The sequence below is a fragment of the Callionymus lyra genome, chromosome 12 (assembly GCF_982586985.1).
Source record: "Callionymus lyra chromosome 12, fCalLyr1.hap1.1, whole genome shotgun sequence".
Taxonomy (NCBI): domain Eukaryota; kingdom Metazoa; phylum Chordata; class Actinopteri; order Syngnathiformes; family Callionymidae; genus Callionymus; species Callionymus lyra.
In genome coordinates, this window is record NC_141829.1 from 20,001,223 (window position 1) to 20,019,043 (window position 17,821).

General features: G+C 36.7%; 1 protein-coding gene across 1 annotated transcript in view; it reads right to left on the reverse strand.

The window, feature by feature from the left end:
• Positions 1-477: 477 nt before the first annotated feature.
• The window catches only part of dachd (dachshund d), a 152,321-nt gene continuing 134,977 nt past the window's right edge, over positions 478-17,821 (reverse strand). The window contains exons 7-12 of the mRNA XM_087803680.1: positions 17,455-17,538; positions 14,292-14,437; positions 11,060-11,207; positions 10,453-10,596; positions 7,875-7,943; positions 478-1,899 (exon numbers count right to left, since the gene is read on the reverse strand). Coding sequence (XP_087659806.1) covers positions 1,862-1,899; positions 7,875-7,943; positions 10,453-10,596; positions 11,060-11,207; positions 14,292-14,437; positions 17,455-17,538 — 629 coding nt within the window. The 3' untranslated portion in view covers positions 478-1,861. The remainder of the gene's footprint in view (positions 1,900-7,874; positions 7,944-10,452; positions 10,597-11,059; positions 11,208-14,291; positions 14,438-17,454; positions 17,539-17,821) is intronic.

A 17,821-nucleotide genomic window follows, 5' to 3' on the forward strand; every position in this document is an offset into this window, starting at 1 on the left:
ATGCGGTTTGAGACACAGCTCTGGATTATTAGCAGAATGCAAATATAGTTTATCAGTGGGAAGAATTCTACAAACATACAGACTCATTTTCAAACTAAAAAAGAATAAATAATAATAAATAAAATATAAAAAACACAGCTAAATAGGTGGGAAGGTGGCGCCACTGTTGGGAACACCTCAGAGCTAGATGACGTAGCTGGGGCAAGAAAAGTGGTTTTGATATGAAGACACTGCATCATGATACAGTGTCACATCTGTTTAATGAGGCATCATCAACCCAGAACTACTTAGAAGTTCAGAGACAACTTTAATGAGGACAGATGGTTTGGACCTGTGGGGAGAGGAGACGGCGTTGGACCGCGAATGTTGGGAGATATCAGGGAAAAAGAAAAGAAGGGACGTCGACCAATGAGATCCATTTGCTCAAGAATGATCGGTAAAGGTGGAAGACTCGTTGAAGATAAAGAAGGAGAAACATTTTTTTTATCATCAACATGTTAACTTTATTTTGAATTTGAAGTACAATGAAGGGATGATTTGGAAAAAAGCTATATAAGTTATCAGTGACAACAGACCTAGACACTCCATCGAGAACAAAAAGAACAAACACAGTGTGGACATGGGACAAGCCTCCTCTTCTGATTGTAACACATAAGGGCAGTTAAAGGACTGACATCAGCTCATGTCTAGAGAATATACACATGTTTGAGCACTGAAACCCAGAAGTCTTTAGGTAAAGAGGTGGACTTTTTCTATTTTTTTTCCCCTCCTCACCATGAAAAAAACAAACCCCCAAACAAAGGCTGAACAGGGATCTGAGCCATGCACCGCCATTCCCTTTGTAAAGTCGTCTCATGACTGATTGTTTCGCTTTCTCCAGCCCGACATGTGGTCATAATTCATCGTTTAAAAAAAAAAAAAAAGAGGAAAAAAAAAAAATCACACACACTGGTGCTGATTTTGTGTCATGACAAAAATGTACAGTAAATTCCTCCGTAACAAAGTTTACAGTACTATCGACAGCAGAAGTCTTCATTTTAAAACAGGAACGCTGTTTTTTCCCCAAAAAAAATCATCCGGGCTCTTGTGAATGAACCCTTTTGCTCAGCACATAATAGGATTTATTAAATATCAATAAGTCCAGGACAAACATTTACATGCCTGCATGCTTTCTCACCAAAATGGCAGCTATAGGAAAGAATGATGGCTCAGAAACAGAGCAAAAACAAACTGTCAGTGGATATAAATGTTGGTATTGTTCACCTAATAGCTCTACTGCATACACAATACCTCATAACGTTATATACACAAACCCTCTCGGTCCACTAGTTTGACTTTTTTTTTTCTCTTCTCTTTCATCATGTATGTACAACAATGGTAAAAATGAAACTTGATTGTATATCATCTAATTTTAAAAAAAGGAAATCAAACTTCTTTTTTTTTTTCGCAGTCCTTTTTCTTCTGCTTGTTTCTTATTCGCTTGAATTTGACATATAAAACAGTCGAATTTCTTCTTTTTTTTTACGAAGCTTCCTTGCTGGCGGAGTATAAAAAATCTTCAGTGCTGTGAATTTATGGGTTACCAACAGTGTACCATGGGTACGTTTTTACTGTGCTCAATAAAATCGTTCACGCCGGCCGAGCCGCTACAAGTGAAGCTGCTTCATCAAAACTGATTTGTTATTCTACATTCACACCTCCAGCATTCGGGGTGAACACAGCATTCCAACTTAACTCCTAAAAGCTGCGCCCCTCTGCTCCACTAACATCGACCTCTTGAGAATCTTCATGGGTTATTTTCTTTCCTCTTTTTGGTTTTTTTTTCTTTTTTCTTCATCTCCTCCAGGTCTCGGTGGCCTTATCAGTACATCACTGTGGTTTTCAGGAACAGTCTTCCATCTGCAACAGAGGACACACAGGAGCCCAGAATTAGCCGACAGCCAACATCCTGCTGACGCAAATAGCAAAGCGCTGATCAGGATGTTATTGATGATAAAAAAAATTGCCCCCTAGACTCTGGAATTAAGAAGTTTATATGAGCAGAGCACATGTGACTAAAGGCTTAATGTCCATTAGTGTGTACAGAACAGCTACTTAAGCGTTTGGGATTGGGGTCGGTGGTTGGATTTGGATATGGAATTGATGGGTATGGGTATGGGTATGGATTTGGATTTGGATTTGGATTTGGATTTGGATTTGAATTTGGAATTGGAATTGGAATTGGAATCGGAATCGGAATCGGAATTGAAATTGAAATTGAAATTGAAATTGGAATTGGGTTAGGTTAGAGTTGGGATTAGGGTTAGGATTGGGGTTGAGTTTAGGCAAGAGTTAGGATGGAGTTAGGGTTTAGGTTTAGTATTCATTTAGGTAATGTTAGGTTAGGTTAGGGTTAGGGTTAGCGAGGGTCTCCATCTGTGTACCATATCAGAAAGTTAAGGAGTAAAGATGTAATTAAGATGGACCAGACTTAAAAAAGCAACAACACAAAACACATACCATTAGAATTAAATCATAGCAACACAAAACAACCCCACCCCAAAAAAATAAATAATTATTGAACAAAATATAACTGGAATTTGAATCTAGGACGCGTGTCCAAAAATTGCTGGAAGACCCAGAGTTAGTGGTCCACTCTTGACAAGAATTCACCTCTCGGGGAGTTGAGTTTGAGACCCCATCGGCCCCCAAGACTTTTCTAGCATAAACTTCAGATAATTACAGTACTTTTGCTACGTAACCTTTGCCCGTACCTCGGAACAAAGGAACGACTTTTCTTGTGTAGACTAAAAAATGATCTCATATGTCATAACATTGGAAGTAAATTACTGTTTGATGCGTCAATTCAAAAAGTGTATATGAAATATGAAATATTTTGGCTACTTCTAATGATCGTCAGATTTGTTCGGCATGCTTTGAGTTTGACAGGGGTTTCAAGGGTATTTGGAATGAACGTATCAAAGGATGACACTTAATATTATGAAGACTCACAAACTACTGGAAATTATAAAAGTAAACTGACTAAATTTTTTTTTTTTTAAAGTTAGACACAGGTTTCTAAATGCCCCCTGCCAAGACGGCTATTCATAGTTTGCCTCGTTTCTTACACGTTTGGTTGTGATGTCAAAAAGCATTTGAACATTCATCCATTCATTTTCTACCACTGATAATACTTAATTGGATCAGGCGGGAGATTATCCCGGCTACTCGGGGTAACAGGAGGGGCACACCTTGAACATGTACCCCCTGGAATCATGGGTCTGGATCTACTGGGTTGGTATATAAAAGCCTAAAAGAAAGCCTCCCCCAACAGACCAAAACACCCTTATTTGCTTTCCTAACTGATTCAATCCAGTCTATACTGTAAATCAACCATATCAAATCTTAAAAGTTCCAACCCCATAAACCTTTTCCAGATCCAACCCCTGGTCCCACCAAAAATGTAACCAGTTTTTGTTCGTTTTTTGCCTTTAACCAGCTATATTTTTGGTTTAGATTGCAATAGTAAAGGAATTTTGTAACTCACACTTCAACTGTGTATCCCTACTTTCATGGACCCCCAACCTTTAAAAGTAGAAGTACCTAAACTTGATATGTAGGTGGCGATATCTGGGTAGCAAACTAGGGAGGCATGTTGGTTCAATAGCTAGTTTAAATGTCAGCTATTAGAAGATTAAAATGTATAATAATATAATGCTATTTCATTGAAGATGCTTTAAAAAAGTGTTTTTTGACAGGTTTAACTGTTTACTGTAGGATTGAACAGCTACTGGGATAAACCCTTGAGGTATTCGACGATATTTAACACTTCTCTGTGACACACTCCTGCCGGAAATAATGTTTATTGAAAGCGGCGTGCCTTCCTCCCCCCGTCATCCCTCCACACCTCTAACCTAACGAGCTTTGTCCATTTCCCCGCGAACGCTCTTGTCGGCGCGCTCGCCTGAGCGAGCAGCGCTGCTCGGGCGGCGAGCTGGTAAAAGCATCTGTTAGGCGACGCTCACAAGCGTCTCTGACGTTTATTATCTCCACGTTTCCTCCGCTGCAGAAGAGCTACAGCGACGCCTTTAAGAGGCGATCCTACTCGATGCCGGGCGAGCCCTAAATTATTTAACGCTTCAGACAAACGCACACAAAGAGAAATTTAGCACCACAAGTTGTCTGACATGACACTCGACACTCGACTCCTATTCTAGAGAGACTTGTAAGGATACGTCGTCGAGGGATAACCGCCTTCCATTTCTGGTCGACTATTACTGGATCGTTCTTGTATCTGCGAACTGACCTGGTATTGATACCAGAACATGAACTGTGTTTAACATCATACAATTAAAATCTTAAGCATCATTAAGACTTTCTCCCACGTGGGTGTAATGAATTCCATAAAAGCGTTTACTAAGATAATCCTCCGTGAATAATAATGTTTTGTTGGAGTTTAATTTAATTGATTAAAAAGGTTTTTTTTCTTTAAAAAAACACACAAAAAAACACCATTAAATACTTGTGTAGTTTTACCAACTCCGCTGCTGCAGCTATCAACTTTACCGGAGTAGAAAATGTATAAAAAGTGCGTTCAAGTGTATCAAAGAAGTCGATTAAAAGACTTAATTTGAAAAGCCAGAGCTGGAAAATAGAAAAGTTCTGTGTTCACTAGGTAGCGGAGAAGATTGTGGAATGATGAAGAGAACATTTCATCAGAGGGAATGTATTTTAACTTGCTGAAATAGGGCTAGATTTGGGGGCGTTTAAGACATTTTGTTCAAGCATTTGAAATATATATATTTAAAGAAAATCGCAGGATAATTTACTAACTCAATACATATATTTATATAATGTAAAATAATATATAAAATATAATTAATTAAGATTTTCTCAAACATTTATATAGAATTATTTAAGGTTTAAATCACAAAAATGACACTTAAAAAACAACAAAAAGTTAAATACAAGTAGAAATGATTACTATATAATACAAGAAACAAACAATTACTTTCACTATAAAATTAATATTCACAAAATATAGCATTTTCTTTTTAATCTTTTCCATTATTTTCAAGAATGTCATGAAATATTTGCCAATAAGTATTCAATTATATGGAAAAAAAATACTGTAATATTAACCTATTTTCTGCCCAAAAATGAAATCAAAGGTTAAAATTGGAAATCTGGAAGGTTAAAAGAAAAATAGTTTTCTTAAAAGAAAACCTGAAGGCCCATTAAAACGTTTTTTTAAATATAGATAAATAATAAAAGTTTGATAAATTATAAGTGATAATAGCAGAACATTTAACCATCCATTTTCTAAACTATTTTTTGTGTATTCATTCGTACGGGAGTGTTTGGTCATATTAAAGCTACATATTCAAATAACACAATAAATTAAATGTATAAAAACAACATTGATTTTGCTCTATCATTCATTCTGGTGATAAATATGTTATAATTGAACATGAGTGAGTCAGTGTGTAAAACAAAAGCATTTGTGTGTGTTTAGAGGCGAAGTGTGTGTTGTGTGTGTGTGTGTTGTGTGTGTGTGTGTGTGTGTATGTGTGTTAGGGGGGGGTACTGGGAGTATAAACACACAGGCTAATTACCCAGCACCGCCGCAGGTCTCTGAGGCATTGCACTCTGGATGCTGCTATTCAAGCAAGAAACACCAAGTTCTGTGTAAAAGTCATTACGGCATGAACACATAAAGCCGTCGAGGGGTCGATCATCTTCGAGCACGATCATCAAAAACGTCACAAGCACCTCGAGCACGCGTCACTTCCTTGTCCGAAAACAAACTTTAAATCACGACATGTTTTTGTTTTTTTCTTCCAAAATCCTGACAAAAAAGTTCATTAAAGAGAATCCATATTTCATTGCATGTTAAATAAAACAAAGGGAGGGGATTTTTTTTTTTTTTTTTTGGCTTCTCTCAGCACAAAATTCCTTTGAAAGATTAATTAATACATGTAAATTATGCAAATTATGCCCATGCAAATATTTTATGAAGACAATTAAGGGATCCATTAATTACCGCCTTTTTTTTTGCTTCAGTGACATTCATTCATTTAATTTTTAATTTCACTTTTAACTGTTTTGATGTTTAATCTTGCAACAAAGAACTTTATCTTTTCGCGCGCCAGGGTCGTGTAAACTCCACGAACACGTGAGGGGAGGCGGGTGAGGCGGGTGAGGCGGGCGAGGCGGGCGGGGGAGGAGGAGATAGCACGGGATGATAACTAAGGTGGTTGCCAGGCGAGGTAAAGTCCCAGAAGCTCGTCTGCCAGCGAAAAGGCCCCGACGTTTTCCCCCACTTGGACCCGTTTCAAAAAACCACAAGTAAAAGCAATTAATAAACAGCGACTCTGTTAATATTGCGGAATTAGAGAAGTGTGACAAAAGACAAATAGAAATAATTAGTTCTCTAAAAATTATGCCCTCATTATTTCTCCCCCTCCTTTCTCCCCCCTTTTCCCTGGCTTGGCGTGGAGAATATATACCAACACATTTCTCTTGGCTTCCGCGCGAGTGATAGGCTTGTGTTTTTTTTGTTTTTTTTTTCTTCCCCCCACCAGTTCGCTGGTGTAATTTATCAACATCATTTTTTGCCATTCGAGGTTAATTATACAGCGAGGCTCGCGGAGGAGACGCCGAGGAGACATGGGTGGCAGACAAATGCTTCTCTAATTGAACAAAAACACAAAAGTGCAGCCTGTTATTCAGTTTCCTGCCTTTATTTGACACTTGAAAAGCTATGATACGAACGATCGGAAGCGCACACACACACACAAAAAAAAGAAGAAGAACCGCGGGCGTCAAGACTTGGACGAGGAGAAAATAAACATAATTTAGATATAAATTCACAGTGTGACAATTGATACCGGCTTTTATCTCCCGACTACAAAGACCCATAAGGGTAAAATTAAAGCAGCTGTAATATAAAAAGAGGCTATAATTATCTTTATCACACCGTGTTTAAATGATGACATATGGATTTCCTTTTTTTTTTTTTTTTTTTTGGATCCCTGCAGTGCCTGAATGACATTTAATTAAAGAGGGGGAAAGAATCCACCACTTCACAAATATCTGTTCAAGTTGACTACATGAAAGAGTTAACAAGGATCTAACTTATTCTTGCACACAAAGCAGAATTTTCCACAGCAATTTCCACGCCGGCGTTCTTTCCCCTCTCACGGATAAATCGGGGCTTCCTCGCGCTGATAACAACCGCGGCCGAGGCATATTAAAAGAAAGACGTTCCGAGCGATAATGAGTATATTCAACCTCTGCAAGGTGTCTTGTATCTGTGTAAACACAGATAGCAGACAGTCGACGGAGGTTATCGCCGGATCACCCCTTTCCCCAAACACGCCCCCCCCTCTCCCCCCAAGGCTAACAAACAAACAAACCATTAAAAATGTACAAGGCTTATTCATAAAATGGATTGATTTGGCCTCTTTTACGACTATCAAAGGGGGGATTGCACTCCTTTTTTTCTTGCTTTTATGACTCATTAGCGATTCCCGAGCTGTAAACAAACCGCATCTTTTTCGTTCTGAATTAAAGTTTTGTTTCACAATTTTCGGAACCAAATCCTTCCCTCGAAAGATCACTTTACCTGGAAGCGTGACTATGACTAAAAGGCGTGTCATAAATACAAAAAAAAACAAAAAAAACAACATAATTATCTGAACAGAAAACCAATGATCTTGACCTAGCGGTGTGGCCCAGATGGTGAGCTGTGTGTCTGAACAGCAGGCACAGAAACACTAATGTTCTAAACTGAAGTGAGTGGAGGAGAGAAGGGAGGGAGTGAGGATGGAGGGAGGAGAGGAGGGGGGGGGTTTAAAAGAGAGAGATTTATTGTCTCATCTGAGCTCCCGTACCTTGTATTGTCCTTTCAGCATCTGTTCTTCCACTGCTGCGGTCACTCTCCATCTCAGGGGTCAGAGAGTCTGCGAGGAGAGAGGGATGGCCGCCGTTAAACATCCCTGTCATCCACCAATCAGCCGCCTCGCGACATCACTCGTTCAAAAACCGACCGTTTCTCTGATCCATGTGCGACCGGGGTGTGTTTTTCGGAGGAAGAAAACCTTCTCAAACTGTATTACACTCCAAAACTTTTTTGTTTTTTTAGAAAGTTTTTAAACTAGTGTCTGGATCAGACCTGGGCAAAGTGTGCCCCCTGGACTGTATTTATGTGACCCTCATAAGGTCAAAGGTCATGTAGCAACAAACTATATTATTTTGTATTGATTTATATTATTCATTACGAGTCTCTAAATATGACTTAAGGGCTTTGTTTTTTTGAACTGTGGCGCCTAAGGAATTGTTTTCAGATGAAACTGGATGAACCAGCTGTAAAATGTGTGAAAGGAATCCACCCTGGTCACACTCTCTTCTTCACCTCCCTTTAATCCAACCATTTCATCTGAATAAAGACCCAGAAAAAACTCAAATTAAGGGCATCTACTTCTCAGTTGTCCTCACGCCTCTATCCAGCTTGTTTTCTGGATGTATTGAATTCAAGTGATTGATTCGTTTTCAAGATCCTGCACAGTATGAGAGACAAATTGCCTCAAGCTGGAAGTAAACCTGCAACCTTCTTGCTAAAAGGCGATAGCGCTAACCTCCATGCCACTGTGCGCCTTAAAAAAATATACATCTGCCAAGGAGGTTATATTGGAAAACTTTCAGGAAATGTTTCTGTCTAATTTCAATTTAGCATCTGAATGGAATTAAAGAAAAGTAGTTAATATTCTGAACTAAATACTCAAATGCTTTGTATAAGAAATATGTTTATAATGAAAAGTTTTGATAAAATAAATAGAATTGTAATATAACAAATAATCGTTGTATAATCATTTTTATGGTCAGTTTATTGTTTTATTGTTGCGCTCATGAGGGCCGGATAAATACTAAGTGCAATGTGTTTATTATATTTTTTCAAATGCTAAATTCCATATTAAGTGGATGTACTGTATATTGGTAGACTTGACTGTTTCTAAAAGGGTTGTCAAAAGAACCAATACAGTACCAGCATTCATAAAATATTATGATACCAGCTTTTTTTTTTGGCACCATTGGTATTGAATACACGGGTTCTTGGCGTATGCTTTAAGTGCTCTCTGAGCGTCGAAGAAGAACTGCCTTCAAAAGAATGCCTTAATATTTCCAGTTAAAACAATTAACCTTGTTTCATCACGTTAACTTAATGTGACGATACAGCTTTGTCTAGGAACATTATGAGATGCTTTTTAGGGTTTGATGAGTTCATGTGATTTGAAATATAACTTTATTTTTCCTTTACAGTAAAAGTCAAGGATGACACTGACCAGATGAATGCGAGTATCGGCTTCAGTCTGAGACTCTCTGAGATCTTTGAATAGCAGAGAAAATTCAAAAAGGTGCATTTATTTGATACTTTAAAGATGCTCATGACCACTGTTTGAACATATAATAGTTCAGGTTAATTGTGTTCTCTTATCTCTGTTCATCGCCACTGTTTTTTAATGTATAATAGTGGTCGGAGTTCTTATTTATTTGCACGTTTATAAGATAAATGTTTGTATTTATTAATGATGTTCTGATGAAGCTTCATGAAACCGTGCTATGTTGTTTAGAGGTCAGTAGGTGGCGCCATCAGTTTAAAAATGATGTGATGTTTCATTAGAACAGTTAAAAAAAAATAGTATCAATAATATCAGACCATCACTAATACTGTAACAGTACTTGTTGATTATGTTTACTTTTACACTTATATCTAAAAGAATGTTACCATCAACACTATTTATAAATGACATGATTGCTTGTTGGTTTTATTTATTTAATAAAGGTGTGAATTTCAAATTCAAGGCTATTTTCTAAAAAATCTACTGGTATTGGTATCGACAACTGAATTTTTTTGGAATCGTGACAATCCTAGTCTCTAATATTTCAGATTTGGTTCAAAACTCACACCCAAAACCCAGTAGAACCCGAGCAAGAGAGTTTCAAACCAATAAAATGTGGTCATCAACTGTGAGGGTCTGATGAAGCTTCATGAAGCAGTGTCATTATTTTCAGAGTCCACTAGATGGCAGTCTCTGCACTATTTTCCTTTGTTTTGAACAACTGTTCTAATGAAACGTCACTTCATTTTTAAATTGATGGCGCCACCTACTGACCTCTAAACAACACGACACTGTTTCATGAAGCTTCATCAACTTTTTTGAATATATTTTCACTGACAAAAAACGAATCACAGTAAAATAATAAAAGCAGAAAGTGTCAAATATAACAAATGAACGAATCAAGTCTTACATTAGCTCTGAATTGTTCCATCACTTCCAAATCTTAATTTACTAATCCAGCATTAACGGGTGAGGTTGGATTTCTTAAAAAAATTAAAAAAAAAAAAACTTTTCGTGGCCCCCGGAGTAAAATGTTCGATTTGAAGTGAAATGCAAATGCAGGGAGTCTGACCGTTGAGTGAACGCATGCTGTCCGTGGGCGACGGCTGCTTCAAAGTCTGCTCAACCTGCTCTCTCCTCTTGGATTCGTACTCCAGAGCTTCCTGGAGTTTCCTCTTGGCCTTCTTCTCCTTCTTCAGTCGTTTCTGGATGATCGCTGGAACGGGACAAAAAAGAAAGAAAAAAAAAGAGAAAAGGAATGAGCTCTGGGACAAATTAGTCGCATTTGAAGTCAAATCAGATTCATGGCGGGATTAAAAAAAACAACATAAATCAATTACATCCTTAAATATATAAAAAGATGCTTCGCTTTGAAAGAGAAAATACGTGCTGCAAGGATGAAGAGCTAATAAAGAAATGGAAATAATTTCATTAAAACCGGAGCAGTTTAAAGGACGATGCATTTAACATGAGTCTCGGTGTGAATTTCTCGGGGTTGAAGTGGGTTTTTCTATTCTCGACGCTCGACAGATGACAACAACACGTGTCCGGGATTCCAGAAGAACAAACATTAAACATGCATGTGTGACGAGCGTGTGCACTTTCAGGAGTGAAAATCGTGTTCGACGAAACCCACCCGACCAGGCTTGAGAATAAAATAAAAAACACGCCGTCAGTACCTCGGTTCTTCTGCTCCATGGCGAGCTGCTTCTCCAGCGTCTCCCGGAGCTCCCGCTCTCTGAAGAGCTCCATCTTCAGCTCCGTCTTCTCCAGCTGCACCTGCTTCTCCTGAGCGCGAGCGTTGTCGATGGCGACTTTGAGCAGACCCTGCGACACAAACACACACTTCATGCGAATGGATTCTGCATCAGAGATGGAGAACGAACTGCTGGAGAGGGAAGGAGTTGAAGTGATGTGGGTTTGTTCAAGAGACACCAGATGGAAGACGGAGGCCAGGAGAGGATCAACTACACCAGCGAGTGCTTTGAGCTGCTGGTGGTTAGTCAACCACCGACCCAAATATTTACATATTACCACAAACTTCTCAATCATTACTGTTAAAAAAGGGCATTTAAACTGATGATGTCTCATTTACTTTTGTTCTATTCTAGTCCTTAACAAAGATAAATACAAAAAATGGTAGAATCAAAAAAAGAATGAAACTAAGCTATAAGTAAAAAGAAAAAAAAAGAAGAAATAATCATATTTTTTAGTAATACTTGCTACACAGCAGCAAATATCACCTGTATACAGTATATATTTCAGCTTCAGTTCTTTTTATTTAATTTTCGTTGTATTTTGAATTATTTTGATCAGAACTCAAGATATTTAGGGGAATAATCCGTTTTTTTTTTAAGTGAATATACCAAAAAGTATACTGTATATATATTTTTTAAAAAAATAGAAAATGTATTAAAAATATATATAAATATTATTTACATTTTTTTTCTCTTTCTTATCTTTTCGATTTAGTTCTTTTTTTGTATAATTTTTTTATAATGCTTCTCAATATATTTAATGTTTCTATGATTTGTCTTCCTGTGTAATTATTCTATTAATCTTGTGTTTACTCTAGTCCTTCACAAAGATAAATAAAAAAAAAAAGTAAAAAAAAAAGATGCTAATGAAACTAAGCTAAAAGTAAAAAAAAGAACAAAAACAGATTTAAAGAATAATATGATTTTTGTGAATATAATGGAAAGACAATTAAAAACACAGCAGGACATATATTTAATTTTTTTTAAATTATATATTGATTACAAAGCTACCCAAGATATTTATTTGTTTGTTTGTTTTGTTATTGTTCCTTTTATAATTCTGCAAATAAGAAAGGAATGTAGAAGAAAATATTCCTAAACCAATGTGATGTGAGGTTTGGAAATAATCTAATGTGCCTTGAAACACTGAAAGAATGAAGTTTTAAGTTTTCTGATCAGAAGAAGAAATCACACATTATTTTATAATGCTAAAAAAGAAACTACTATTTGGCTGAAAATGTAAGAACGACTGTTAAAAATAAGTCACGTTTTGTAAATTAACTTTTTTTATAAAGATGTTTTCAATTTTAAAAGATGAATTTAAAGTATGGAAAATAATACTTTCTGAACAATAACCCACACACACTTTTGTTTGTAATACTAAAAAACGTTAGCAGTCAAATATTGCAAGACCATTGTCTTTGGTCAATAAAGCCAGTGGTTTTTTACAGATTTTCTGCCCAGAAAATCCCAAATGAAACTGAAATAGAGCAAATAAATGACAATTTGTGTAAATTCCACCACTTCTTTACTCGTCTCTGTTTCCATCTCAAACCCTCACAAACACTATATCTGACTAATTGTTGCTTCGTCTGACCTCAATTTGTGGCTTCATCTCAATTTTACGCCCGGCTTCACTCTGTGGATTTGTAGAAACAATATTTCAAAGTGACAGTCATTACTGCAGACGACTCTGTAGATTATTGGGAGTAATTACTCTGGTGCGAGCTCAAGATGCCAGAGAAACACGACTTCATCTTATCCTATGTAAACACGTATGCAGATGATGGTGTGTTGTATGTTGAAGAGATACTCTTTTATTTGAATACTTTTGGCTGGAAAATATTATTTTATACAACAAAAACTATCAAATTCTGACCAACCTGAATAGGAATTACTTTTTGAACCATCACATTCTAAACTCTGACTTTCAGTGGTTGTGGTTGTCATGGCAACAGACAATTAATGAAACAAAAAAATCTGAGCTAGTGTGTTTACTTATGATGCAATGCGTTTATGAATATAAGCTAAAGATGTGACATCAATGCTATAATGCACCATATTTAGACTTTTTAATTTTAATTTTTAGAGAAAAATAGAAAGTAAAAAATAAAAATAAAAATTGAAAAATTTGGGCTGAATGCAAAAATCTGGTAACCAAGGCAATAAAACAAAACTAAAATACAAAAATAACTAATAATTGAAAATTGTTACCTCATTTTGTGTGCTTATGTCACTAAAATCAAGGTTTCATAGATTATTTTAAATTACAAAAGTATTTATTTGGTACTAACATTACACAAATACCCTCTATCAAATAAAATGAAATACACACCAAAAAGTTTTGTCTGTTAAACTTAACATTCATGATTATCTGGCCTGTTACACAACTATAAAATTGCGTAATCTAAAACGTTTTTCCGATTAAAAAAAAAAAGCATCCATTTGCGGTTTATTGTAACCCTTATGTGTCGGATTAAGTTAAGAGTGAATTCAGAACAATTGCAAAACCAGAGCTGAGATAAAAGTTTTTCTGTTGAAAGGGCCATTTTGGGACGAAAAATGTGGCGTATAAAAAAAAACCAGAACATCCCCTTGTGAAAATGTTAACATTGTAACATTATTTATTAGTTCAGAGAAAGACAAACAAACACACAATGTCAAAATGAGAAAATGTAGTCTTCTAATTGTTCTAAAAAGTTTAATAACCGACCAAAATACATCTAATTGTCATGAGCTGATGAAGCTTCATGAAGCAGTGTCATGTTGTTCAGAGGTCAATAGGTGGCGCCATCAGTTTAAAAACGATACGATGTTTCATTAGAACAGTTCAAAACAAAGGAAAATAGTGCAGAGACCGCCATCTAGTGGACTCTAACAATAATGACACTGTTTCATGAAGCTTCATCAGACCTTCACTAGTATTTAATGTTAAATGTAAGTATGTAAAATAAGATGTACTGTATGTCTCAATACATTTTTTTATGGTTCTTTAACTTTATTGAACACAATTTTTTAACCCTTGTGTCACTCAGGGTCAAGTTGACCCGTAAGGTTTACCTCAAACACATGGGTCACCTTGACCCAGAGATAACACAAGGGTTAAAAAAACTAAGTGAAGTTCAAATATTTTTGTGGTGATAAGATGGTTTACCTGGATGTTGGTGAGGAGGGTCTCTATTGATGACAGACCGTCTGGGAAGAGGAAAGGCGAGGGGAAGCCAGGGGGCAGCGCCTGTCCGGCCAGTGACAACCTCTCGTAGCTGTCTCTGGCTGTAGGGGTGCACAATGTGTTGTCCTCTGAAAAACAAACGAGAAAGATGGTGTCATCAAACACGTTCAATAAATCAGCAAAATCTATCTGTAACAACGTCGGTCATTTTTTTTTCCCTTGAACTTCTCATGTGTATATAAACAGAACAAATTGTTTAGCCAGCATTAGATTTGAGGTCTGACAACACATAAATCCAACTGCCTTCATTTGAAACATGTCATGTGGTCAGAGGGAGAAATCAAAAGCAGGTTTTGCGGTTTTGACCCCGCAGTGTTTCCGTATGTACGCCAGTGTTTGTCAAATCTGAGATGACATCATCCTCCATTCATCACCACCGGAGTCGGACTCTGCCATCTGCTGTCCAGCCTCCTCGGCAAACCTCGGAGGAGAGGAAGAGAGACGCGGTCTGGTCTACATCTTTTTTTTTTTCTTTTTTTCCCACATGTTTTTGTTGCTCATTTCATGAAGCTAGACGTCTGCGAGTTTTTTAAGATTAGAAAGAGGTCAGAAACGTCCTGGTTCAAAGTGAGGAGAATAGATTTATAACAGACTTAATCATGTGTTTTGTTGTGCTGAAGATAAAAATGACTAAATCTGAGCTCAAGTTCCCAAAACATTTCATAAAATGGGAAATGAATGTGATTAAAAACTCCTAATAATTCATGAGATTATTATCTAAATGATGAAAAACAAGTAGCAAATGAATGCAAATTCAGTTTCCGTTGATGTCAATAACTTAAAATTAAAGTGGATAAAACTGAATTAATTGATAGTTTTGAGAACAAATATTGACTTTTAATTAACTTTTACTCTTTATTGAGTTGCACCAGAGCATTTATTTAACACCAATTAAATATGAAATGATTATTTTTTTCAGTGAAGTAGAAAAAGTATAAATAAGGGGAAATAATCATTAAAGGATCTTGTTTATCAAGGGGAACACCTATTGATTCAGTTTACAGATCACAGTTGAAAATTGTTTGATTTCGGTTGAAAATTGTTGGATTTCAGTTGAAAATTGTTGGATTACAGTTGAAAATTTTTGGATTACATTTGAAAATTGTTCGATTACAGTTAAAAATAGTTTGATTTCAGTTGAAAATGGTTTGATTTCAGTTAAATAGTTTGAATACAATTGAAATTGTTTGATTACATTTGAAAAATGTTGGATAACAGCTGAAAATTGTTTGATTTTAGTTAAAAATGGTTTGATTTCAGTTGAAAATTGTTTGATTAAGGTTGAACAATTTTGGATTACATTTGAAAATTGTTTGATTTCAATTGAAAATTGTTTGATTTTAGTAAAAAATGGTTTGATTACATTTGAAAACTGTTTAATTTCAGTTGAAAATAGTTTGATTTCAGTTGAAAATAGTTTGAATACAATTGAAATTGTTTGATTACAGTTGAAAATGTTTGGATTACAGCTGAACATTTTTGGATTACATTTGAAAATTGTTCGATTACAGTTAAAAATTGTTTGATTTTAGTTAACAATTGTTTGATTGCAGTTGAAAACTGTTTGATTTCAGTTGGCAAAAGTTAAAATGCAGCAGAAAATGGTTTGATTACAGTCGGACATTTATTACATTTCAAATAATTTGCTCTTAGATAATAAACGTATTTTTCTTAAATAATTTGAGGATTTACTTAGAATAATAGAGTGTATTAGCATTCAAAATAATTAAAACTAAATTAAAAAATATAAGTGGAAAACACGCAATATTGCAGCATTTATTTACTTTGGATCTTTGGCCGTTCTCTCGATATTAAACAACTGTTGTCGCTCGACTCGTTCCTCCCTCTACACCCCTAGACACGCTCTAAATTTGGACTGATCATCAAGTCTAACAAAAGGAGTCGACAAGGATTCCCTGTGAATGGCGGGCGGCGCTTACATCCACCTCTGCTCTCTCCCCGAATCTTGTACAAACAGCTCTGAACCCCCCCACCACACCCCCACACCATCAATATTCACCGATGCCAGCCAAGTGCCGAGAACAGCTGGTCCTACATTAATTAGTTTAAAGTATTTATTTCACCCATCCTCAGAGCAGATTGAGCAAAAAAACATTGGAGATTATTTCAAGCATCTGCAAATGCCCTGGAAACATCTTCGGCGCCAAAACTTGAGTGTTCCGATCTGCAGTTTAGGATTGCGATTTCTTTTTCTTTTTTTTTTTCCCTTCCTGAGAGGAGGAGATGCTGGAAATATGCTGCTCCGTGGAGAGCGTAAACAACCTTGCTACTTTTTTTCCAAACAGAGTTCTCCGCCGATGATTAATTAGAATGGATGGTTGCCTAATGGATTAAAATGTGTTTATAATTTGACTTCATGGAAATAATGAATTGCCTACTTTTTAAGGAGCCGGTGATGATTTGTTTTTTTTTAAAGAAGAAGGAAGTTAAAAAAAAAGAAAAAAAAGGGGGGGTGGCCACGACGGGTCTCATTTTATCTCAATAAAAATATCTAATCAAAGATCAAAAGCATTAGGTTTGGCTGCGGCGCAGGTTTGATGGAGATGTATGGCGTACATTACGTGCATGCATCAGCCACCTCCAATAAAATCTCCATAACAGCCACAGACGTTAGTAGACCTCGGGGAAAAAGAGGTCCGCCATTGTAGCTTTGTAATTGATTTGTACTGTAGGCACTTTGTCCCTTATTTAGAGTTGGCATTAATCATAAATCACTGCTTTAACAAACTCTGGCTTCCACGCTCAGCAGGCCTCGCCTCGACACCGTGTTGGATCACAGGGAATATTTGATGGCTTTGTTGCGGCGGAAACAACCTGTCATGCTCTGGGAGACGCAAACCGGCGTGTTTTTTTTGTTCCGACAGACGTGCAAAACGCAGTCTTTGTCAGGGAAGCGTTTTTTTTTTCCTCCCCGGAGCAGATCACAGACATTTTTGAAGGATGAAATATTCAAATAAAAAAATGTGTAAAATCAATGAAAGGTGGCACACAGAGAGATTGAGAGAGAGAGAGAAGAGGAATTTCTGGAGAGCAGCAGGGCCGCGGAAACAAGTAGAATGCTTACTGAAGTTGGGAACGAGTCTTTGCCTCAAGTCGAGAAGTTTCAATATCTGAGGGTCTTGTTCGTGATGGTACGATGGAGCGTGAGCTGAATCGGAGAAAACGAAAATACCGTCATTAACTGATGGAAGGACATGATGATAGAGAGATGGGCTTGTAATACTTTCAACAGATAAGATGGCGTGATCTGGAGAGGAGAAGAACGGAGGTCAGTTTGAGGAAGAAGAACATGATGCATCATTAAGAGTGAAGGACGTAAGGCGATGAGGAGAGTGAAGGCAGAGCGGACAGGATGAAGACCACATTTGCGTAGCAGCAACAGTGAAAACTAGTGATGGTCTGATGAAGCTTCATGAAGCAGTATCACTATT